Genomic DNA, 25,884 nt, shown 5'->3' with positions numbered 1-25,884 from the left:
CTGATCAATGGAATATTTGTTTAAAATGATGACTAATAATTGTAACTAACTATATTTAGATTGAGTCATTAATGATAAGCATTACCTTTTTGTTAAGATAACCAAACTTAATTTGATGTAATTTTTTCATAGTGATAGCATTAATATCTTGGTGTGGGAAAATGTCTTAAAAATTAAAAGAGTAAAATGAAATAAACTGTTTTTCCCTCCTCATTTCAGACAATCCATTGAACAATGAAAATTCTAGAACCCACTCTTCTGTAATTGCAACAAGCAAGCTATCAGTTAAACCCTCCATCTTTCACAAAGATGCTGCTACATTAGAACCCTCATCTTCTGCTAAGATTACCTTTCAGTGTAAACACACAAGTGCCCTTTCTTCCCATGTTTTGAACAAGGAAGATTTAATTGAAGACCTTTCACAGACAAACAAAAATACAGAAAAAGGTCTAGATAATTCAGTCACTTCTTTTACAAACGAAAGCACTTATTCTATGAAATACCCTGGATCTTTAAGCAGTACTGTTCATTCAGAAAATTCTCATAAAGAGAATAGTAAGAAAGAGATCCTCCCAGTATCTTCCTGTGAAAGTAGTATTTTTGATTATGAAGAAGATATTCCATCTGTTACAAGACAAGTACCAAGTAGAAAATATACAAACATTAGAAAAATCGAAAAGGATTCCCCTTTTATACATATGCACCGTCACCCTAACGAGAATACATTGGGCAAAAATTCTTTCAACTTTTCTGACTTAAATCATTCAAAAAATAAAGTATCCTCTGAAGGAAATGAAAAAGGAAACAGCACAGCTCTGAGTAGTTTATTCCCTTCATCATTTACTGAAAATTGTGAATTATTGTCATGCTCAGGGGAGAATAGAACTATGGTGCATTCTCTTAATAGCACTGCTGATGAAAGTGGACTAAATAAACTTAAAATTAGGTATGAAGAATTTCAAGAACATAAAACAGAAAAGCCAAGCCTCAGCCAGCAAGCAGCACACTATATGTTTTTTCCCAGTGTTGTTCTTTCTAACTGTCTTACTAGACCACAGAAACTATCTCCTGTCACATATAAATTACAACCTGGCAATAAACCATCCCGGTTAAAATTGAATAAAAGGAAACTTGCAGGTCATCAGGAGACTTCTACCAAAAGTAGTGAGACTGGATCCACAAAAGATAATTTTATACAAAATAATCCTTGTAATAGTAATCCTGAGAAGGATAATGCATTGGCTAGTGATTTAACTAAAACCACTCGTGGAGCTTTTGAAAATAAAACACCCACAGATGGTTTTGTAGACTGTCACTTTGGAGATGGAACGTTAGAAACTGAGCAGTCCTTTGGACTATATGGAAATAAATACACACTTAGAGCCAAACGCAAGGTAAATTATGAGACTGAAGACAGTGAGTCAAGTTTTGTAACTCACAACTCAAAAATTAGTCTACCTCATCCCATGGAAATTGGTGAAAGTTTAGATGGAACTCTCAAATCCCGAAAACGAAGAAAAATGTCTAAAAAGCTGCCCCCTGTCATCATAAAGTATATTATTATTAATAGATTTAGAGGGAGAAAAAATATGCTTGTGAAGCTAGGAAAAATAGACTCTAAAGAAAAACAAGTAATATTAACAGAAGAAAAAATGGAACTATATAAAAAGCTTGCACCTTTGAAGGACTTTTGGCCAAAAGTTCCCGACTCCCCTGCAACCAAATATCCCATTTATCCACTAACACCAAAGAAAAGTCACAGAAGAAAGTCAAAACATAAATCTGCTAAGAAAAAAACTGGTAAACAACAAAGGACAAATAATGAAAATATTAAAAGAACTTTGTCTTTCAGGAAAAAACGGTCACATGCTATTCTTTCTCCTCCCTCACCATCTTACAATGCTGAAACCGAAGATTGTGACTTGAATTATAGTGATGTTATGTCTAAACTAGGTTTTCTTTCTGAGAGAAGCACAAGTCCCATAAATTCTTCTCCACCTCGCTGCTGGTCTCCCACAGATCCAAGAGCTGAAGAAATCATGGCTGCTGCAGAAAAAGAGGCAATGCTTTTTAAGGGTCCTAATGTATATAAGAAGACTGTTAATTCTCGTATAGGAAAAACTAGTCGCGCAAGAGCACAGATTAAGAAATCAAAAGCAAAGCTTGCTAATCCCTCTATAGTTACTAAGAAAAGGAACAAACGAAATCAGACAAATAAACTAGTAGATGATGGAAAAAAGAAACCAAGAGCAAAACAAAAAACAAATGAGAAAGGTACATCGAGAAAGCATATAACACTTAAGGATGAAAAAATAAAATCTCAGTCTGGTGCTGAGGTTAAGTTTGTACTGAAACACCAGAATGTGTCTGAATTTGCAAGTAGTTCTGGAGGCTCTCAACTACTTTTTAAACAGAAAGATATGCCACTAATGGGCTCTGCTGTAGATCATCCCCTTTCTGCTTCCCTACCCACTGGAATTAATGCACAACAGAAGTTATCTGGCTGCTTTTCTTCTTTCTTAGAAAGCAAGAAGTCTGTAGATTTGCAGACATTCCCCAGTTCACGAGATGATTTGCATCCATCAGTTGTTTGTAATTCTATAGGACCTGGAGTCTCAAAAATTAATGTTCAAAGGCCTCATAATCAAAGTGCTATGTTTACTCTAAAGGAATCAACGTTAATTCAAAAAAATATATTTGACCTTTCCAATCATTTATCTCAGGTAGCACAGAATACACAGATATCTTCTGGTATGTCCTCAAAGATAGAAGATAATGCAAATAATATACAAAGAAACTATTTGTCATCAATCGGAAAGTTAAGTGAATATCGCAATTCCCTAGAATCAAAGCTGGACCAAGCATATACCCCTAATTTTTTGCATTGCAAAGACAGTCAGCAGCAGATTGTGTGCATAGCGGAACAGTCAAAGCACAGTGAAACTTGTTCTCCGGAAAATACAGCTTCAGAGGAAAGCCAAATGCCTAATAATTGCTTTGTAACTTCCTTGAGAAGTCCAATCAAACAAATAGCATGGGAGCAAAAGCAAAGGGGCTTTATTTTAGATATGTCAAATTTTAAACCTGAAAGAGTAAAACCGAGGTCATTATCAGAAGCAATTTCACAAACCAAAGCACTTTCTCAGTGTAAAAATCGAAATGTGTCAACACCTTCAGCATTTGGTGAAGGACAGTCTGGACTGGCAGTTCTAAAAGAATTGTTACAAAAAAGACAGCAGAAAGCACAAAATGCAAATACTACACAAGACCCATTATCCAATAAACATCAACCAAATAAAAATATTTCTGGTTCCCTTGAGCATAACAAAGCAAATAAACGGACACGATCGGTAACGTCCCCAAGAAAACCTCGAACTCCCAGAAGTACAAAACAAAAAGAAAAAATCCCCAAACTTCTCAAAGTAGACTCTTTAAATTTACAAAACTCTAGCCAGTTGGATAACTCTGTATCAGATGATAGTCCCATCTTTTTTTCAGATCCAGGCTTTGAAAGTTGTTACTCACTTGAAGATAGTTTATCTCCTGAACATAATTATAATTTTGATATTAACACAATAGGTCAGACTGGATTTTGTAGCTTTTATTCTGGAAGTCAGTTTGTCCCAGCTGATCAGAATTTGCCTCAGAAGTTCCTAAGTGATGCTGTTCAGGATCTTTTTCCAGGACAAGCTATAGAAAAAAATGAGTTTTTAAGTCATGACAACCAGAAATGTGATGAAGACAAGCATCATACCACAGACTCAGCCTCATGGATTAGATCTGGTACTTTAAGTCCTGAAATTTTTGAGAAGTCAACCATAGATAGCAATGAGAATCGTCGCCACAACCAGTGGAAAAATAGCTTTCATCCTCTAACAACTCGGTCTAACTCAATAATGGATTCTTTCTGTGTTCAGCAGGCAGAAGACTGTCTAAGTGAAAAATCTAGATTGAATAGGAGTTCAGTAAGCAAAGAAGTGTTTCTTAGCCTCCCACAGCCAAACAATTCAGACTGGATTCAAGGTCACACCAGAAAAGAAATGGGACAGTCTCTTGACTCAGCCAATACCTCTTTTACTGCAATACTCTCCTCCCCTGATGGTGAACTTGTAGACGTGGCCTGTGAAGATTTAGAACTGTATGTTTCAAGAAACAATGATATGTTGACACCAACTCCTGATAGTTCACCAAGATCTACTAGCTCTCCTTCACAATCTAAAAATGGCAGCTTCACCCCTCGAACTGCTCACATTCTGAAACCACTTATGTCCCCCCCAAGTAGGGAAGAAATTATGGCAACTTTGTTGGATCATGACCTGTCTGAGACTATTTACCAGGAACCATTTTGCAGTAATCCTTCTGATGTACCAGAAAAGCCCAGGTAATCAGTTATTTTTTCCCTTGGGTCACTCTGAATTATTATGATATATAAAATTATGCTATGGGGATTGAAAAAAAAAGAATGTATGCAACATTTGGTTACCTGACTGCTAGTTTTCTGTGATACCGTATTTGTAAGTATATCATTGTGGAAAGTATTTCTAATTACAGACTTACTAAGAAAATTCAAAAACTAACTGGATGGTTACACCTAGAGAAATTTATTTAAGTTGACTTGGATCTACCATTATTTAACACTATGTCTTCATTAAAGATTAGAGGTGCTCACTGTAAAGATGTCATGATACTTTAAAAGGATTACAATGATCATTGTTTAAATGGTATTTAATTTTTAAATGTTAAACTTTTATACCATTTTAAAAGAACTTCATTTTCAAGTGTTTTGAAAAAGCATGTATGTGTTTTAAGTATTCCTCTGATATATCTCTAAGTGAAGATTATTGTAAGTTGTTTCTATTATAAACCACTTTTCATGTGGTTTCAATATCTTGTATTATATTGTTATTGTTATTATAGTTTATGCAGTTATTAGCAAATGGACTTTGGTTTCCATTCTCCTTTCTTTTAAGAATTTTTTCAGGTGGCTGGGTATGGTGGTGTGCACCTGTAATCCCAGCACTTTGGGAGGCCAAGGTGGGAGAATCGCTTGAGCCCAGGAGTTTGCGACCAGCCCAGGCAAAATAGTGAGACTCTGTCTCTACAAAAAATTAGGCCAGGCACAGTGGCTCACGCCTGTAATCCCAGCACTTTGGGAGGCCGAGGGGGGCAGATCACCTGAGGTCAGGAGTTCAAGACCAGCCTGGCCAACATGGTGAAACCCTGTCTCTACTAAAAATACAAAAATTAGCTGGACATGGTGGCAGGTGCCTGTAATCCCAGCTGCCTAGGAGGCTGAGACAGGAGAATCACTTGAACCCAGGAGGTGGAGGTTGTAGTGAGCTGAGATCACACCACTGCACTTTGTTGCCTGGGCAATAAAGAGTGAAACTCCATCTCAGAAAAAAAAAAAAAAAAGATAGCTGGGCGTGGTGGCATGCACCTGTGGTCCCAGCTACTCAGGAGGCTAAGGAAGGAGAATCACTTGAGCCCAGGATGTCAAGGCTGCAGTGAGCTGTGTTCACGCCGCTGCATTCCAGCTTGGGCAATAGAATGAGACTTTATCTCAAAAAAAAAATCTCTTCAGGGAATTGATAGACAAACGTGAGCGCACGCGCACACGCAGCAAATAGCAAAATAAAAATCACAGTACTGGTTTATTTATCAGTAGTTAAGTAGTTATGGTGTATACCACTTTCATCACCAAGTTAGGACATAACTGATGAAAGCTAAATAGGGTAATGTGGCTTAATCCAGAAAGTTTAAATGATGGTTCTTGTTCCTGCCCTTGTGTCCATGATCTCATATATTTAACCAGTTGCAGAGCAGGCAGTTCATTTCAGCCATCCATTCAGAAGCAGAAGAGGATGGCTGGAACTGCTAAGGCAGGCCCTGCCTTAGTCTAAATCTTGGAAAGAGATAGGAAAAGCAGCAGAGGCCACACTGCATGTATGCACTGACCTGTGGCAGTACCATGTTCCTGACTCCAGTGGGAAAAAAAAAAAGAAAGATACAATATGAATATTACACATTTGTTCAAAGCCATAGAAAGTACCACACCAAGAACAAACCCAAATGTAATCTGTGGACTTTGGACAATTATGATGTGTCAACATAGGTTCATCGATTGTAACACATGTACCACTCTGGTAGGGGATGGTGATAATGAGGGAGGCCATATATGTGTGGGGGCACAAGGGATATATGGGAAACGTCTGTACCTTCCTTTCAATTTTGCTGTCAACCTAAAGCTGTTAAAATATCTTTTTTTTAAAGTTTAAATTAAAAAAACACGACAGTGAATGCCAGGCTTTTACCCAGCAGATTCACAATAATTCCTATAGGAATCCATTTAAGAAAGGGTTGAGAATGTGAAATGATGGATATGTTAATTTGTTTCACTGTAAGAACCATTTTACTATATACTAATATCATATTTTATACCTTAAATATACACGATAAAATTTATTTTTTTAATAAAGGGGTGAGAAAAGGTTATCAGAAATGCAGAATAAAAGTTCTCTCCTGTAATGACTTGAAGTGAAAGGTAGAAATGTCCACCTCCCAGCCCCTTTTCAACACACAGTTTTGTTTAGTACCCACATGGAACTCTTTATTTCACTGCTGGAGCATATGAAATCTGTTCTTTAGACATTAGTTTCCATCATTTTGGGGACTTTGGTGTTATCAGTAGTGATTATGGTATATTTACTTTTAGTTACCAAACTTTATGTGCTAGTCATTACCTTTGTGTTGTTGTTATTGTCCAACTTTGACACTTGTCCTGCAGCTAAAATAAAAAATAATCATTTTTGAAAAATATTTTTAAAATATGAAACTGTAGGCCGGGCACGGTGGCTCACGCCTGTAATCCTAGCACTTTGGGAGGCCAAAGGTGGGCAGATCACAAGGTCAGGAGATCGAGACCATCCTGGCCAACATGGTGAAACCCCATCTCTACTAAAAATACAAAAATTAGCTGGGCATGGTGGCATGAGTCTGTAATCCTACTCGGGAGGCTGAGGCAGGAGAATCACTTGAACCAGGGAGTCAGAGGTTGCAGTGAGCTGAGATCGCACCACTGCACTCCAGCCTGGTGACACAGCAAGACTGTCTCAAAAAAAAAAATGAAACTGTATATTCAATATAGAAAATTTAGGAAGTATGAAAGAAGAAAAAATAAAAATTACATCATTTTTCCATGTAGTAACAGCCACCATAATATTTTGATGTGTATTCTGTTTTCTTTTTTAAAAAGTATAGTTTTTAGTTTGTTTTGTTTTGTGAAGTGTGACCTTATATAGTCACAGTATTATATCCAAATTTTTCACTTAACATTATATTGTAAACATTTTCCAAATGAGTTTCTTGACTATTTTAATCGCTGCATATGTTGCATCATGTATATATTATTGGACAGAAAGGTTGTTTGCAATTTTGTCACTATAGATATTATGTATATTATTATGTATGTTAAGAAGATATTAGCATTTTCTTCTTAAAGCATTTCTTGTAGGATTACTGAAAAATTTAAGGCTCTTGATACATATTAGGAGATTTTTTTTCCCAGTGGGTTATAGCAATTACCATGCTGCTGACAATATGTAAGAAAACTGAATTCACCACACCTCACCATTTTTTTTTTTTTTTTTTTTTTGAGACGGAGTCTGGCTCTGTCACCCAGGTTGGAGTGCAGTGGCGTGATTTCAGCTCACTGCAAGCTCCGCCTCCCTGATTCATGCCATTCTCCTCCCTCAGCCTCCCGACACCTCACCATTTTTTATTCTTGACCTCATTATGACTTCTCTATCCTTAGTATTAGAGTTGGGTATGGTCACTTGGTATGTGTATTCATTTCCTTCAACAGCATTAATTCTGTTTCTGTTTTTTCACATTGCCAAGAGTGGATGCAGGGACAGTGCTGGATGCTGGTTATGAAGTTAACTAGTAGGGGCTTAAGTCTTTTCATATAAAGGAGACAGAGTAGCCCTAATGCTCTTCTTTCAGCTTCAAATCTGAAAACATGAATCCAGTTAGTGGATTTTACGTAGAGAGTGATGGGGACATTTGGGGAATCATGCCCTAAGAGAAGTGATTGAAAAAACTATGAATTAACTTTATATCCATAATAAAGTTAACATGAAGAAGTAGAATTATTTTATGTTGCTGTAGTAAGCAGAAATAGTATCAAGGAATTAGAGAAAGACAGAGGTTTCACTTAATATTTATAACTATTGGAAATGAAACCAGACTGTTTTCATTAGTGATTTCCCACATATTCATGCATTGGTAACATTTAAGCCATGCATCCTGTGGGCTCTGCCAGCTCCTAAGTTATGTCAGTGTTAATCCCTGCCATGGAATGGGAAGAAAGAATTAGAGTAATTTACCTCAGTTGGTATTTTTTTTAATGTTTAAGGGAATTTGAGAGTACGAAGATTCATTTGAATTGACTGGCTTTGTTAAACTACAGATACTGGAGAATATAGGAAGAAGCTGTGAATAATATCCAGAGACATAGTATTTGAATGATAAATTCATTGTTTTTATTCATATGTGGTAATAATGGAAAATTACTTTAAGATTAGGAGAGGAAAGGAATCTGAAAAGTTTGTGTCATCTCCTTGAAGGATAGAAGGCTTCATGGGGCATTAAAATAAAACAAAAAAATACCTTCTCTCCCTAAGATTAATGGTACCTTCCAAAGGAAATTAAGTAGTAGTCATATACCTGTGAGGAAAAGCATATTGAGACTAAAGATAGAATGTACCTGCACAATATAGAGGGGGCGGGGAAGATAGACATGGACATTTTTGAGACTCCAAAAGGGACTTTATCTAGGATATGGAGTTAAATATTTTGGTAATTGCTCTTTGAAACAAAACAGTTGTTCTAAAATATGTTATTATAGGGAGATTGGTGGACGGCTCCTCATGGTAGAAACTCGACTTGCAAATGATCTGGCTGAGTTTGAGGGAGACTTTTCTCTGGAAGGACTTCGTCTTTGGAAAACAGCATTCTCAGCAATGACTCAGAATCCAAGGCCAGGGTCACCCCTTCGCAGTGGCCAAGGAGGTGTCAATAAAGGGTCAAGTAATAGCCCTAAGATGGTTGAAGATAAAAAAATTGTGATTATGCCTTGCAAATGTGCCCCAAGTCGACAACTGGTTCAAGTGTGGCTTCAAGCCAAAGAAGAATATGAACGTTCCAAGAAACTGCCTAAAACCAAGCCAACTGGAGTTGTAAAATCTGCTGAGAACTTTAGCTCTTCAGTTAACCCAGATGACAAACCTGTAGTGCCTCCAAAAATGGATGTAAGTCCATGTATACTCCCCACTACAGCACATACCAGGGAGGATGTTGATAATTCTCAGATTGCTTTACAAGCACCAACCACGGGATGTAGTCAAACTGCAAGTGAAAGTCAGATGCTGCCACCAGTTGCCTCTGCAAGTGATCCCGAAAAAGATGAAGATGATGATGATAACTATTACATTAGTTATAGCTCCCCTGATTCTCCAGTAATTCCCCCTTGGCAACAACCAATATCCCCAGATTCCAAAGCATTAAATGGAGATGATAGACCCTCATCACCAGTAGAGGAGCTGCCTTCATTGGCTGTTGAGAACTTCTTAAAGCCAATAAAAGATGGTATACAAAAAAGCCCCTGCAGTGAGCCTCAAGAGCCTCTAGTGATATCTCCAATTAATACTAGGGCAAGAACTGGGAAATGTGAATCACTTTGCTTTCATAGTACACCAATCATACAGAGAAAACTTCTGGAAAGGCTTCCTGAAGCAACTGGCCTTAGCCCATTATCAACAGGTAAGTGTACAAATAACAGGAAGTCTCCATAATTGTTCTTCAGAAATAGAAATGAAGATAACATTAGACTGTAATGAAAATCAGAGCTTTTTAAATGAAGGTATAGCTCAGCAAATATTTTTCGTCATGTCTTAGAAAGTCGTCACATGGCAACTGTCTTTCTGCTGTGAAATCTACTTATATTTGCTTCCATCCTGTCTTGTGGGTGAAATGCAGGAGCCCTCTCAAAAGGCTTATCTTCTCAACTTGACTTTCCTGTTGGCTTTTATACATACCCAGGTCTCCCACATTTTAAAACAGAAACAAAAAACCTGCCTTGACCTCACGTCTCCAGCCAGCTTCTACTCTTTCTCCTCCCCTTCAAAGCCAAATTTCTTAAAAGATTTATCTAATTTGACAACTCCAGTTATTTACCTCCTACTCATTTCTCAGCCCACTGTAAACTGAATTCTGCCCCTGTCATTCTACATTATAGCTCTTGTAAAGATTCCCAGTAAACTTATAGCTAAAACCAATAGATGTTCCTGAGTCTTATCATATGTCCTCTAAGCAGCCATTTTCTTGTTGACCTTACCTTCCTTCTTGGAGCTTCTCCACTTGGCTTTCCTCCTACTTCTCTGTTTTTTTCCCACTTGATTTTCTCATTATTCTCAGTTGTTATCTAAATGTTGGAGTTTATTAAGGCTTGATCTTAAGCCTTCTTTATATCTTTCTCTAAATGATCTAATTCCTGTCTACAGGATTACTACAGATAACTCGCAAATTTATATTCCCAGTTCAGATCTCTCTTTTAAGCTCCAGAACACTATATCCAACTACCTATCTGACATTTCCACTTGAATGCTAAATGGCACCTCAAGATTAGTATTTTAAAAACCAATTCATGATCTCACCGCATACATTCACCACCACTTCCCCAACACACTTATATATACATGCCTCCACATAAAAACCCATCTGGCCTTCTTTCAGTTTTCCTTATTTCAATGAATAGTGCCATCATTTCTTAGTTACACAAGTCAGAAACATAGAATTTATTTTTAACACTCACCTCATTCCCTCACTACCCATCTTGTAGTTTCTGGTCCCTAACCAAGCCTTATCACTTGTTTATCTCCCAAGTAACCTAGATCTATCTACTTTATTGTACTTCTTCCACCACAACCTGAGGCCAAACTGTCATCATCTCTTGCCTGGGCTCCTGCACCAGCCATTTTATCTACTCTTAGTAACTTCCAATTCTTTTGCACAGTAATCAGGGAAAAATCCCCACTCTGTTCTTAGTTAGTTACTACTCTCTTCAGATTTTACTTCCAGGAAACCTTCCCTAATCTCCTTGACTACATAAAAATTCCCAATTATATTCCCCTTTGTTGTATTAGTGCAGTTATAATTTTATTTTTCTAGTATGTTTGATGAATGTCTGATTCTCTCTCTAGACCCCACGAGGGCAGAGATTATGTCTTTTCTTCCTCATCATAGATACTTGATAAATAAGTGAATAAATGAATTAAACAGTTCTCTAGGTTAATGACTGAGGTATAAAATTCAGTAATTAAAACATAAACATTTAAAATACAAAATGTCAAAATGTTATTTTGGTTGGGATCAGAGGTTTGAATTTCATTTTTAAATTATGAAATTCTGGGGGGAATTCATAGGACAGCACCCACAAGTGGTACTTAAGTGTTTGGAACAACAAAAGGTTTTTTAAAAACCAGAAGCAGGTAATTTTGATATACATGTTAAATATTAAATTTCTTTCTACAGAACCAAAAACACAGAAGTTGAGTAATAAGAAAGGAAGTAATACTGACACTCTTAGAAGAGTACTGTTAACACAAGCAAAGGTAACTATACTAAACATTTTGAAAGATCAGTGGAAGAGCCAATCTTTTTCCTAGATTTCAGTTAGATAATTGTTAACTTTGTCTCAATTAAAAAATTTTGGTTACTTAAATTTTTGCATCATTATTTGCATATCTTTGAGACAACAAAAATTTGCCTTTTTTTAGTTTTTTTTTTGTTGTTGGGATCTAAAAGATTCTTATATGTAAATACAAATATTACAGAGAAAGTGAATATGATAGCCAAAATGTGGATTATGAGGATACAAATACATTAACTGATTACTGGCAAAATCAGAACAATCCAATGACAGCAGAGCTCAAGTAAGTGATTTTTGATCCCACCAAAAATATATCCTTTTTCTTGGTTTATTACTTTTTTCTAAAATATAACCTTATTGATTTTTTAAAATTTATTTTACTAAGTAGTAAAAGAAAGCAACATTATTTACTACTGAAACTCTGGAAAGTCACAAATGTCTTTATTCAAATACTAAAAATATGACAAAACTTAGAATTATATGGTTATGTGAAAGAAGTATACATTAGACATACATCCTTGGAAATATATGCTAGAAATCACTTATATATTGGCCACTTCTTATAAATGTCATTAACTACATAAAATATATTTTAATATTTCTGAGATTATAAAACTTTTTAAACTTTCATTTATAAAATACTGTTGAATTACAAGCTATATATATTAAAAAATACTATATCAGTGTGTTGTGAACATAACACTTTGGGGAAAACAGTTAATAGATTTAGAAATCAGAAAAAATAATTTTGTAAGAAATAGATTCCATTTTTTTCTGAATCTTTGAAGATTACATTGTTTTATTTAATTCATCTTTCAGACACATGTTATATTAGAGTAAAATACAAATCAGTATTTCAAATCTTTTACAAACTTTAGCCAAAGTAGTTGGAAATATATTGATTGCTTGCTTGTCTTACTTCCAAGAAAGGTCAAGATAAATGTCCATGTGGTATAAATGTCAACTCCCTACAAAACTGTTATTTTCAGTATTGAGGGCTTCTGAACTGAGAGATAACATATGGTTTGCTTATATTTCTACATGTATCCAGTTCTGATATCTTTGTTAGCATGAAAATAACATTAATAAAATACAGTTTGTTCTTGAACTTAGAGATGATATTAGTTTACCATTTATTACTAAACACATAAAGCATATTATCTGAGAATAAGTAATCAAAAGAAAAATGATTGCTCATGTATCTTTTTCTGGCTGTGTGTATGTGTGTGTGTTTTTTTTATAGAATCAATTTGCAGCAGTAAATACCCCACAGAAAGAAACTTCTCAGATTGATGGACCATCTTTAAATAATACTTACGGTTTCAAAGTCAGCATACAAAACTTACAGGAGGCAAAAGCTTTACATGAGGTAAAACTGCAACAGTAAGGACACATACATTGTGTTCAGTTTAACTCCTGTTTTATTCTATAAAACAAGTATGGAATTTTTTTTAACAAGGGAGGAGTATATTGAATTCTATCCTATTAATCTTCATCTTGTTCTCATTTTACTATTTTGTATATTTACATGTTTATGTACAATACATAAACTTAAAGCATTTAAGTTGCTGAGACTGCTTTGTGATTTCATATCTTTCACAAATCTCATAACTGAAATTCAGCTTATGGACATTAAAATAAGAAAAGATTTTTGGGAGGTGGAGGTGGGATGATCCCTTGAGTCGAGGAGTTTAAGACTATCCTGGGCTACATAGGAAGACCCTGTCTCTACCAAAAAATAAAAATAAAATTAGATGAGCATGGTGGCACGCACCTATAGTCTCAGCTACTTGGGAGGCTGAGGTGGGAGGATCACTTGATCCTGGGAGTTCGAGGGTGCAGTGAGCTGTGATTGCGCCACTACACTCCAGCCTGGGCTACAGACAGAGCAAGACTCTGTCTCTTTGGGGAAAAACAAAAAAAAGAAGTAAGTCTGTATTTTGGGGATTATTATATTAAGATGTTATGTCACATCTGAAATGTGATATTTACTTGTATTTTCTGTTTGATTGGCTGAGTGGATTAGAGCTTGCTACAAAAGAGGATAAATTCATTCACTCATATACTCTCTACTTAACCCAGCTATCTTCACAGCACAGGCTGTCTGCCAAAGACTAGGACTTTGCAAAAATATACATCAGCCACAGTATGCATTGGAAAGAATATGTGAATGGGTCACTGTAAATTTATTTGTATGCAGAAAACAAACTCAAAGCACGTATCTGACTGGCAGTAAGATAGAAATTGGAGTATGTTTTCATTGTTTACACCTGTGCTGTCGTATGGTAGCCGCTAGCAGCATGGATATTGAGAACTTAAAATTTGGCTTATACAACTGAAGAACTGAATTTTAAACTTTATTTAATTTTAATTTAGATTTTAAAACATAGTTGACTCAAAGTATGTTTGGAACGACTTAGGTATGTAATACTATTTTTTACTCTTAAGTTGTATGAAATTACAGATCAAGTATTTCTGTAGAAAATTTAGCATGCACAGTGAGATATACTAGAAGGATAAAGTACATACTCATTTCAAAGACTTCATGGAAAGAATAATTTAAAATATTTTGTTAGTAATTTTAATATTGATTACATGTTGAAAGGATAATATTTTAAATATATTGATTGGATCAGATCAAAGTGTTTTTAAATTAACCTATTTTTATTTTTTTAATGTGACTACTAGAAAACTTTAAGTTACATGTGACTTTCATTATATTTCTATTGGACAATGCTAGTTTTATACAGTCATTTTATGTCTTTGCTTTTAAAGCAGAGGATTAGTAACCACCTTTAAGTTATAATTCAATTTTTAAGTGTGGTTTTTTTTCTCAAGTCAATTCTGTTGTAAACTGTTCTAGAGATTAGATTAACATAAACTGAGGGAAAAATTTTAATATTGTCCTCCTTTGTTCTTCACATTTGAACTGAGAATTATGTTTTTTTAGAATTAGATTGGAACATAGTCTCTCCCTCATTTATTCATTTGCACATTTTTCTCATTCAACAGCATTCATTCAGTTTCTGTTTTATACCTAGGTCTATACTAGCCCCTGAAGCCTAGATAAATTAAGTGATAAATTCAGTAATACATACCATCAAATGCAAACTTGAAATTAGCAAATTTTTAAAAACTTTGTTAAAAATATGTATTAAAGCAAATTTGATAGACCGTAGCAAAAAGACATGTTACATTTGATTATTCTCTTATTTGAAAAGTACGCTTTTCTACATTTTCCTAGGTAACCCTGTTTCAGAACCATGGGCCCTCTGGAAGTTAAAATCACTCTGGAGATCTCACTGGTTGCTCTGACAGCTTCTTCCTCCCGATAACCGGCTTTCCTCATCTCAAGGCACATTCCAAACTGCCGCCCGGTGGTTGAAACAGGGAATAAACCAAAGAAAAAATACTGTTCTCTTCCTTTCTCTAGGAAATTATGCTTGTGGCATTTTCTCCCTCTGTTTCCATTACCCTAGGATAATCTCTCTTTCTTCTGCACATCAGTACTCAGTGCAGAAGACAAGGGTTGTAATCTTTGTCCCCCTTCTCACCTGCCTCTTGCCTAGTCACACTCACTAAATCTCTCAAGCCATGTCTTTATATAGTTTGCTTTAAAAAAATACCCCCTAAGCAGAGTAATGCATTTTGTTATTAAGGAATAGAAATGCAAATTTTGAGTGTAAACAAAAATCAACCTCTAAGACCCTTTTAACCTAAAATTGTTTTCAGAGTCTTCATGTCTTTTCATATGTTCATCCCTTTCTTTTTTTTTTTTTTTTTTTTTTTTTTGTTTTTGTTTTTGTTTGAGACATAGTCTCACTCTGTCACCCAGGCTGGAATGCAATGGCACAATCTCAGCTCACTGCAACCTCCACCTCCCAGGTTCAAGCAGTTCTCCTGCCTCAGCCTCCCTAGTAGCTGGGATTACAGGCATGCGTCACCACACCCGGCTAATTTTTGTATTTTTAGTAGAGACGGGGTTTCACTACATTTGCCAGACTGGTCTCAAACTCCTGACCTCAGGTGATCCACCTGCCTCAGCCTCCCAAAGTGCTGGGATTACAGGCATAAGCCACCGTGCCCGGCCTCATATGTTCATCCCTTTCTAATGAAACTGGTTGTTTTGTTTTATTTGGGTTTGTGGGAGGAGTTTTCCATTTAAAAATTTTTTATTTACTAAATTAATGCATGCTTATTGTTAAAATTAAGTTCTGAAGAGTATGCATTTAAAAGTAAAAATTTTTTCCCTTAGCTCTCCATTTCATGTGGTTTGATTTTTTTTTTTAATGCTAATATTTTAAAGTAGAAACAGCAGTATATGTTTCTGAGGAAAGTGGTAGATTTGTATTTGCTTTATTATTATGCCTTATACATGCATAATTGATGTTGTTTATATTTTAAAAAGTACTTAGTGGCCAGGCAAGGTGGCTCACACCTGTAATCCTAGCACTTCGGGAGGTTGAGGCAGGAGGATTGCTTGAGGCCAGGAGTTCGAGACCAGCCTGAGCAACATAGTGAGGCCCCATCTCTACAGAAGTTTTTATAAATTAGCTGGCCATGGTGATATGTACCTATAGTCCCAGCTAGTAGGAAAGCTGAAGTGAGTGGATCACTTGAGCCCAGGAGTTCAGGGCTGCAGTGAACTATGATCACACCATGGCATTCCAGCCTGGGCAACAGAGAGAGACCCTGTGTCTAAAAAAAAAAAAAAAAAAAAAAAAAAGATTATTTAACAAATTTACAATGAGCACATGCAATAGTATATATACCAAAAATACTCAATCAGGACAAAAAAATTTGCAATGAAAAGTAAGCTTCCCTCCTACTTTAGGCTAGCAATTTCTTTCCCCCAAAGCAATAAGTATGTCTACATTTTTATGTCACTTTTCAGAAATTTTCTATGCATGTGCTTCCATTTTTTCATGTATAGAAGTTTGCTGTGTTTACTGGTTCCATGTATCAGTGTATTATAGTGATCTTTTTATATTAGGACATACAGATCTGCCTCATTCCCTTGAAAATCTTAAAGGTTACAGAATATTCCATTGTGTGTATCCTTTATGGATACCACATAATTTATGTAACCTGTCCCCAACAGGTAAACATTTAGTTTTTTTCCAGTCTTTGCTATTCTCGAGTAAACATCCTTGTGTGTATATTTTATCTACATGTATGAGTGTATCTGTCTCTAGGATAAATTTTCAGGAGTAGGATTGCCACATCAATGGATTTTAATTTTGATAGAGATTTACCAAATTCTACTCCTGTCACTAGTGAGAAACTTGAATTTATATTTCTTCAACAGTTTGCATGCAAGATAATACAAAACACAAATCCTTTGTTAAATTTATATGATCTGAATAATTACCAATATTGAAACAGGAATCTGTTTTCCATTGCCAGGTGCATGTACATGATAAAAAGATGAGGTATAATTCTAGCTATAATCATGAATTCAACCTATATTTTGTTTTTCTTATTTACTCTGTCTTGATTTTAGAAAGAAAACTAAGAATTACAGTTAAAAGTTTATATTGGCATAGAAAAATAAGCATGAAAAGCAAATATTAACTTTTTTGCATTATATGTTAAAGAGAAAATGTGCATGTGTAAAAATCTGGCTGTTGTGTAGTTGATACCATAACAGTTCTTTTTTTTTTTTCAGGAAAAACTATAATTAAAAATCTGCCTAGTGTATGCAAAAGTCTAAGTTTAAGTAGCCCTCAAGTAGTAGTGAATTAATTGGTAGGAAATTTGAATTTTAAAAAAGCTCTCTTTTTACTTTAAACTACAGGTAAAACTATATAGTTTAGCTAACTACATGAAGAGTAAAACGTGACAGACTTTGGTTTCATTGTATAACTACTTGGACTAGTCATTCTCTTTCTCAAATAGGCATTGAGAGATCCTGCATATATTTGAGAAAAATAGTCTAAATATTGTCATTGAGAGCAGATTTTCTGAAATAACATCATGAATTGATTTAATCTAATCTTGGGATTAAAAATCTTTCGTTTTAATATATGGAGTGCTGAGCTGTGACTTTGTCCTTTATGTCCATTTTTTCTGTAATCTTACATACATATTTCCCTAGAGCCTTACATACTTCTTTGAGCATGTCTTTAAAAAATGTTTTAAAAACATAGTATTTATTTGCTTTTATAGATACAAAATCTTACCCTAATCAGTGTGGAGTTGCATGCTCGAACTAGACGAGACTTAGAACCGGATCCTGAATTTGACCCAATCTGTGCTCTGTTCTACTGCATCTCATCTGACACTCCACTGCCAGATACAGAAAAAACAGAACTCACAGGTGTAATAGTGATTGATAAAGACAAGACAGTGTTCAGTCAAGGTATTGTCCATTTTTATTAATGATATACCTGCCCACTCTAGGGTGAATGTTTTAATGGGGAATTCCTGTGCTGAAGATCTAATCTAAGCAAGCATGATGACTCTTTTCTAAAATGTTTGCTGAGGTAGGGGTAGGAGATTGTGTATAACTTTGTCCTAGATTTATTATTCTTACTTGGATTAGTCAGAAGCAGCCAGGCACAGTGGTGCCTGCCTATATATAGTCCCAGCTACCTGGGAGGCTGGGCAACAGGATTGCTCGAGCCCAGGAGTTTGGGGCTGTAGTGCACTATGATTGTGCCTGTAAATAGCCACTGCATTCCAGCCTGGGTAACATAGCAAGACCCCATTTATTTATTCATTTTTTAAGTCAGAAGCAATGCAATATAAAGATCTTAATATTTATAATTATCTTATATAATTTGTTCTAAGTATTATTTTATAAAAATACTTATTACTAATACAGAGTCCACCTTATTATGTATCCCTAGATTAGGTGCACAGTCTTCCTTATGTATGCATATGCAGGTATTTTCCTGCTGATAGAGGGTTTATCTTACCACTATAAGTTAATGGTTCATAAGATACTTTTAAGATATATTCTTACTTTGCTTATATCTCTTTATCTTTCTTTCTAAATAATATACTTTTGGTTCAGAGGTTCTTCATATAGAATGCCATATAAGGCATTTTATAAAATACCTACTGTTCCTCTGCAGCTTTCAGTGGTCACCATTACAAGTGAATTCAGTCCACTGAGGAGGAAGTCTTAGCACAGAATACAACCATATTAAGAATTTGCAATTTATTCAGTGATGTGCTTGAGCTGACACATACCAGCTCACAAGCCAGTTCTTGAATTTTCATGAATTTTTCAAACTAATTGCTGTCACTTTGGCAGTTGGAAATCAGTCATAGGGTGGGGGAGGGTTCCTTACATCATGAAATAGGCCAGCACTACAAATTAAGGCTTTCTTTTTTTTCCTACAGAAGTGGTGGTTAAGCATTTTCATCGTACCAGAGATTAAAATGTCCTGTGCTAAGCAAAGCTCTCCTGCTAGGAAGAGTAAAGACAGAAACAAAGTAATACAGTTTCTTCACAAGAGATATGTTATTTTCTTTTTTTTTTTTTGAGACAGAGTCTCGCTCTGTTGCCCAGGTTGGAGTGCAGTGGCGCGATCTCCGCTCATTGCAAGCTCTGCCTCCCGGATTCACGCCATTCTCCTGCCTCAGCCTCCCGAGTAGCTGGGACTACAGGTGCCCGCCACCATGCCCGGCTAATTTTTTGTATTTTTTAGTAGAGACGGGGTTTCACCATGTTAACCAGGATGGTCTTGATCTCCTGACCTCGTGATCCGCCCGCCTCGGCCTCCCAAAGTGCTGGGATTACAGGCGTGAGCCACTGCACCCAGCCAGTGATATGTTATTTTCTAGGGAATTTTATGAATGCAGCCTTTTCAGGAGAATAGCCGAAAATACAAAATTTGAATTTTCAGTTGTATATTAAACTAAAAAATCTTTTGAGAGTTTTTTAAAGACATTGAGTTAGTTATGTTTTCACTTGGGGAGATGTTTTCTTAATTTGAAATATTTCAGTAGTACAATTTTACTTAAAAGTAGAGGATAATATCACTTTTATATTATGAAGGTATATTATTATATAATGTTATATATAATAGATATTTTGTTTGTTTTTTAGATATCAGATATCAGACTCCATTACTTATTAGATCTGGAATTACAGGACTCGAAGTCACCTATGCTGCTGATGAGAAGGCACTTTTTCATGAAATTGCAAATATAATAAAGAGGTATTGTTTTGTATATCTGATTTTTCCAGTTTTATTCAGAGAGTCATTTCATGCTATTGCAGATAATAGTGAAGATAAAAGTAAAGGTAGGAAGAAAGCGAATCCCTTCCTATGACCCTTGAAAGCAGAGTTACTCTTGGGAAGATTTTATACTCACTTCCCACCACCATCACTATTTTCATCAGACAAGGGATAGGAAAAGCAGTGTTCTGTTCTCAAGATTGAGGGGCCAGTGAAAGACAAATATTTGTTTAGCCTCTAACTAACTTCCCAGTTGTACTTGAGGTTGGTTTTTCTGTGGTGCTGAAATAATGGAGAACTGTATAAAGTTCCATTGTATTATTCATTAACTAGGTTTCTACCTTGGGAGCCAGCCACCATTTCAGTACTTTTTTTGGTTTGTTTTTTCTTTTTTAAAGTTTTCTGAGTTCTAAACAAGCCAATATTTTCAAAAAGCTTTGGGATGCATTCTCTGTATAAATTTATCTGTTCATAAATGTAGGATTATCTATTACATACTCTTGTGCACAGAGCTCCTTAAAAAATCTCTTTTGACCATTCGGTAGTCGGTCCTCAGTCCGATAGTAGAATCTTGTCCAAGTTTATGAAAAAAAATTTTTAACAAAAATATTTTAATTTAAAAATAAAATCATTAAGTGGATCATTTGCATTTTCTCAAGAGTGTAGCTCTTGGTAGCCATGGACTCTCTTATTAAATGCTTCACTTTGTAGAAACTTAAGGATTCTGCCCATTGCTAGGTTTAGGGTTTTAGATGCCTAAAGCAAGATAGAAGACATTCTTTGGATCCTGATGTACAGATAAAAGCTGTCCATGAGCATGTTGTTATACTCACCCTTTTTTGTTTTGCTTATATAGTTGAACTTCATCCTATAAAAACTAAATCAGTATTCTACATGAAAGATTAAGATGATATTCTACAGACTTGTCATCAGATTGAATCCCAGATGGGTTAACATAAACCATTCTGAGAATTAGAAAACCAAAACATGTGTTTTCTACAAAACAAAATTAAATGACGGAGCATCAAAAATAGTATGCTACTACCCACGACTCTATGAAGGAAAAAAAGTATTTTTACTATTTATAGCACTGGTGACTAGATAGATTCCCATCTATTTGAGTCTTGTCATTGTCAGTCCTACCTTTTATCTTCTCACAGAGGTTGTCATCAACATGTCAGATGCTTTCAGTATCCACACTTCTTTTATTTCTGCAAGCAACTCAGAGAAAGAAATATGTAAGAGTTTCAGTCAATACTATTTTGTGTACCAGCACATGTCCAGTAATGTCCCTGGGCTTGTATGCTTGCCTTTTCCTTGTTGGGTATATTCCCAATGATAGGATTACCTGCCAACATTGAGAATTTTGTTAGTCATTTGCAAGTATAATAACTTTCTTAAATGTCCATAAAATGAAATGTACTAGTAATTAAGGAAAATGGGGTAAACAAAACTGTCATAAAAAGAAAAATGCTTAAATGTCAACTTTTCAGTTCTATAGTGTTCTTTATATATTAGTCCAAACAACCCTGCAAAAAGATTGATTATTTCATTCTTTCACCCTATTTGTTGTGTACCTACTCAGCACAACCTTTGGAGTCAGCCAGCACTGTGTTTCTGTCTTGAATAAGTTGCTTAACTCTCTCAGCTTTGTTTTCCTAATCTGTAAAATGGGTAGATAATGCACATAAAACTCTTAAACTCATGTCTGGCACATAGTGAGTACATAAATGTTAACTGTGTGTAAGGGGCAGTGCTAGGTACTAATATAAAAATAAATATATCTTTATTTTTCCATTTTTAATATTGACTTCCTCAAGTGACAAACACGAAAAGTAATATAAAGTGATATTAAACAAGTAAAACCTCATCTATAATCTTGTCACAATCATTTTCCTCTTTCTGTATTTCCTTGGACTATTAACTTTACTTTGCCCAGTCTCCCTAACTTAAATATAACAATGATTCTTCCCTTTTCCTCTTCCCTAAATGCTATTACATTTATATTACATCATATCCATTTAACCTCAGAATTCTTTTTCAAGATGATTCCTTCCCCTCCGTGCCCCTTGCCTCTACTAGAGTACCCTTATCTGTCATGTGTGTAGATGGTAGTGAGTTACTTAAAATACTAACTGTGAAGCAGCTTTTTTCTGCCTAAGCAAATGAAACCATTTACCTATTTCTTCTGCTTCTATTTTATCCACAGTTTTGGGTTGTTTTCACCACTAATCCCATCTACCCAACCTTATTCTTTCTGTAACTTTCAGAAACCTGATAGAATGAATAAAACCCACTAGAAATTGAAGAACAAGTCATCAAGACCTTGTTATTGTCTCCAAATGTTTTTAGAGAGGAAAAATGGAATCCTTTGGCTTTTGAACTTGAAAACAGGTGTTTTATCAGCTTTAAAAGAGTCTCTTACATCCTCCAGACTAAACATCCTCCGGGTCAAAAAATAAATATATATGTAATATATCTGAAAAAATGCCTGAAACAACTTTACAATTCTTCTAAAGGGACAAAATCTGTGAAATAAATCTGAGAAGTGCAGGGTAACTTTTTTCAGCAGTCATTTTTGAGCTGTAGCAGTTTATAAAAATAGACAGCTTTTTATTTGAGACGAAGTTATTTTCAATACATTATTTTTTTTTTAAAAAAGTGTACGTAGCCAACTCCTTTAGTTGCCACAACAGAACAAATAGCTGACTGGAATAAGTCTTGCAATAACAAGATGTTGCATAAATGAGAAAGATTCAGATGAAAAAATTAGAAGAACTGTCTTTATAACATTTAAAACAGAAGGCCTGTGTAATCATCTGGCATCCTCTTCATGTTGTAGCTGTGTAACTATGTGATATGAGATAGGTAACTATGTGATAGGAACTCCAGGAATCTTCCCGATTCTTAAGATCAAGTTCAGCTGTGGCCACACTGTAATGCCTATTCTGAGCCACTCTGAGTACTTAGCAGACAACTGTGTGGGTTCTGTTGTGTTTGTATGAGAATGCTTCAAGTCTGCGACCCCTGATGATCCTTAGAGCCACTTAATACTTGTGCCCCAATTCTCAAATGTAGCCATTCATTACACAGTTAGTTTTAAAGGGAGATATACTGGACAAGTAGATAGTCTGTCTTTGGACTAAGAAGAATTTAATGAAAGAGATGAAGTCAGTATCAAGGATTTGGTTAAGGGTTTGGGTGTTATGTTGGAAGACTAAACAGAAAGAGTATTGGGATATTTCTCTTTCCTTGAGTGCCCTGGGATCTTTCTGGACTTCCTTTCTGGATATTCATGCCATTGTTGCTTATTGCTTTGCTTCAATAGCTGTTTATTAAATTAAGCCATTTTCTCAGAAATGTCAACCCTATTTGTATAGAGAAAAGCACATAAATAATACGTTTATTATCTTTTTCTCCTAACAAGTTTGAAGGCTGCTCAGCAAGTCTGTGGTATAACAATGGATCATGAACAGATCACCAGATATTAAAATTTATACTACAGAATGTACTTTCATAGGGCCTTTAGGGAATAGGAAAATTTAAAAGTGTGCTGTTGCAGAAGTTTGAACCCAGTTCTTTTGACATCAGCCACTGAAATACTCCAGAATTAAAAATCAGAAAACATTTATTGTGACATTCCAATTTTTATTGACTAGGTAAAAACGAAAGCCATTCAATATCCATTTTTAGAAGACAGCTATGGAATTATGATCAAATATTAACATATTGGTTCTAAAAGCAGATCTGGTGATCTGGTCACGATCCATTGTTATGCCAGACTTGCAGAGTAGCCATAGATAGCTTATATCAGTAAATTAGTCTAGTACTGTAGACATCGGCTGAGGCTTAGGGTATTAAATGCTGTAAATTGGACAGGCTGCACATCTCACAATTTAGTGTTTCATGAGTAGTTATGTAAAACTCAACGATTTAAATTTTTGTGATATTTCACTTGGCCTTTTGGCATTTATAAAGAACAAGATAATGCTACTAATTGATAGAGCTACTTACTATAGTTTTTGCTCTCAAAACTTATAACTATAATTAGTTCCGCTCTCTCCCACACAATTTTCCACTCGAAATAAATTTTCATATTTATAGCTAAACATTTCTCTATGGTGGTCACAACATGGAGGTTCTAAGAGGAGCCACAAAGAGGCTCCTTCTGGATTGGATGCAGGTGGTCGGTTCAGTTTTGCCAGTGAAGCTCTGACCACGAGGAGCACATTTTTCTTCTAGATTCTGATGTTTACCTTCCCCACCTTAATCCCATCTCTATTAATATTTCATTCTTCCATTAAGTTGAATCACCATCCTTTTAAATTTAAAGGACAAACTTGTCATTACTTAGGCCTTATTTTGTGTGAGAACCAAATAATTACTAAAATTAAGTGAGAAAAGGAAAGCATTCTCATTTTTCTTTCTCAGCATTAAAACTGTTTAAGGGCAGTATAGATTAGAAGGGTAGATAAGTGGCAATGCAATGACCTAGGGATCTTTTTCAAAATACCATACCCACACACACCCTCACACTTCACCTTCCCCTGCCCACATTATATTCTCACTTGTACCTTCACTCATATACTTCAGTGGTAATGGCCTGCCTTCCACCCCAATTTCCATCAGCCTCTTTTCCCACTTGTATCAAACAAATACACAGTGTAAGTAAAAATTATGTTTACTTTACAAAAGTAGCGTCAAATCGCCTATAATCCCAGCACTTTGGGAGGCTGAGGCAGGCAGATCACTGGAAGTCAGTAGTCTGAGACCAACCTGACCAACATGGTGAAACCTCATCTCTACTAAAAATACAAAAAATTAGCCGGGCGTGGTGGGGGGCACCTGTAATCCCAGCTACTCAGGAGGCTGAGGCAGGAGAATCGTTTGAACCTGGGAAGCAGAGGTTGCAGTGAGCTAACATCATGCCACTGCAATCCAGCCTGGACAACAGAGTGAGACCCCATCTCAAAAAAAAAAAAAAAAGAAAGTAGCTTCAAATCAAGTACTCTTAACCATCCATCTCTTCCTGTATAAAAACTCCGTAGGTACCACTGTATCATCCCTTCTCCATCTGGGCACCGTTAGAGAACATAGGTTTTTGTTTTCATACCTTATATCATGAAGAAACAATTATTCTGGTTAAAGGTTCAAATGTATGGTACTTATATAACTTTTTAAAATTCCTTTTTTAGGTATGATCCTGATATTCTGCTAGGATATGAGATTCAGATGCATTCCTGGGGTTACCTCTTACAAAGGGCTGCCGCTTTAAGTATTGACTTATGTCGGATGATCTCTCGGGTGCCAGGTGTGTATCATTGTGAATGTTTTGTCATTCAACTACAGAGCAAATTATAAAGGAAATAAAGACAGAATGTTAAAGAGTACTTATGCTGTAGCCCAATTTTTTAGTACTAAGTTGTGTAAGTTTTAGATATAGCATAACTCCATTGTAGAAAAAATTAAAAATAAAATAAAAAATATTCTAGTCTCACTGCTATATGTACTGTTAGTATAGTTGTTGGGTTTTTTCCTTTCAGTCACTTTTCACATACATATGTAGTGGTTTTTAAATAATCATACCGTATATTCCATTTTTATTATGCTTCCTTCATCTAGTGTCTTACCACACATATTTTTCTGCATTATGAAATAGTCTTCATAATTATTATGAAGCTACATAGCATTTCTTTGACTTGTTGTACCATAATTTTATTGTTTCTCTGCCTCTGTTTTTTTTAATCCATTTTGTTGGTTAAGAAGGACAGGATGGGTTGAGGAACACTAGTAGTTAACTAATCATTGATTTTTATTTGGATATCAGGCTACAAATATTACAGAAATTTTGAAGCCCATTCCCCAAAGTTTCATTCTAACTAGAAGGGAATAATAATATTCATACCAAAATTATTTGTAGTTTATAATGCACTTTTTAAAACTATGTTTTCTTTATAAACATAGGATTTTTAATAAATTTGT

At 35.4% G+C, this 25,884-nt stretch overlaps 1 protein-coding gene across 7 annotated transcripts in view; it reads left to right on the top strand.

Moving 5' to 3' along the window:
* REV3L (REV3 like, DNA directed polymerase zeta catalytic subunit) overlaps positions 1 to 25,884 on the top strand; it is a 187,317-nt gene that overhangs the window by 109,579 nt on the left and 51,854 nt on the right. For all 7 annotated transcript variants that reach the window (XR_010112297.1, XM_003822205.7, XM_008975749.5 and 4 more), the window contains exons 13-19: positions 220 to 4,381; positions 8,909 to 9,822; positions 11,593 to 11,672; positions 12,954 to 13,079; positions 17,879 to 18,071; positions 19,770 to 19,881; positions 25,098 to 25,213. Coding sequence is in view for 6 of the 7 variants with exons in the window: in XM_003822205.7 (XP_003822253.4) it covers positions 220 to 4,381; positions 8,909 to 9,822; positions 11,593 to 11,672; positions 12,954 to 13,079; positions 17,879 to 18,071; positions 19,770 to 19,881; positions 25,098 to 25,213 (5,703 nt within the window). In the remaining variant the exon portion in view is untranslated. The remainder of the gene's footprint in view (positions 1 to 219; positions 4,382 to 8,908; positions 9,823 to 11,592; positions 11,673 to 12,953; positions 13,080 to 17,878; positions 18,072 to 19,769; positions 19,882 to 25,097; positions 25,214 to 25,884) is intronic.

This window comes from Pan paniscus, chromosome 5, assembly GCF_029289425.2.
Source record: "Pan paniscus chromosome 5, NHGRI_mPanPan1-v2.0_pri, whole genome shotgun sequence".
In the NCBI taxonomy this organism is placed as follows: domain Eukaryota; kingdom Metazoa; phylum Chordata; class Mammalia; order Primates; family Hominidae; genus Pan; species Pan paniscus.
The sequence above is the reverse complement of the archived record's forward strand: the minus strand, read 5'-3'. Positions and strand labels throughout refer to the sequence as shown.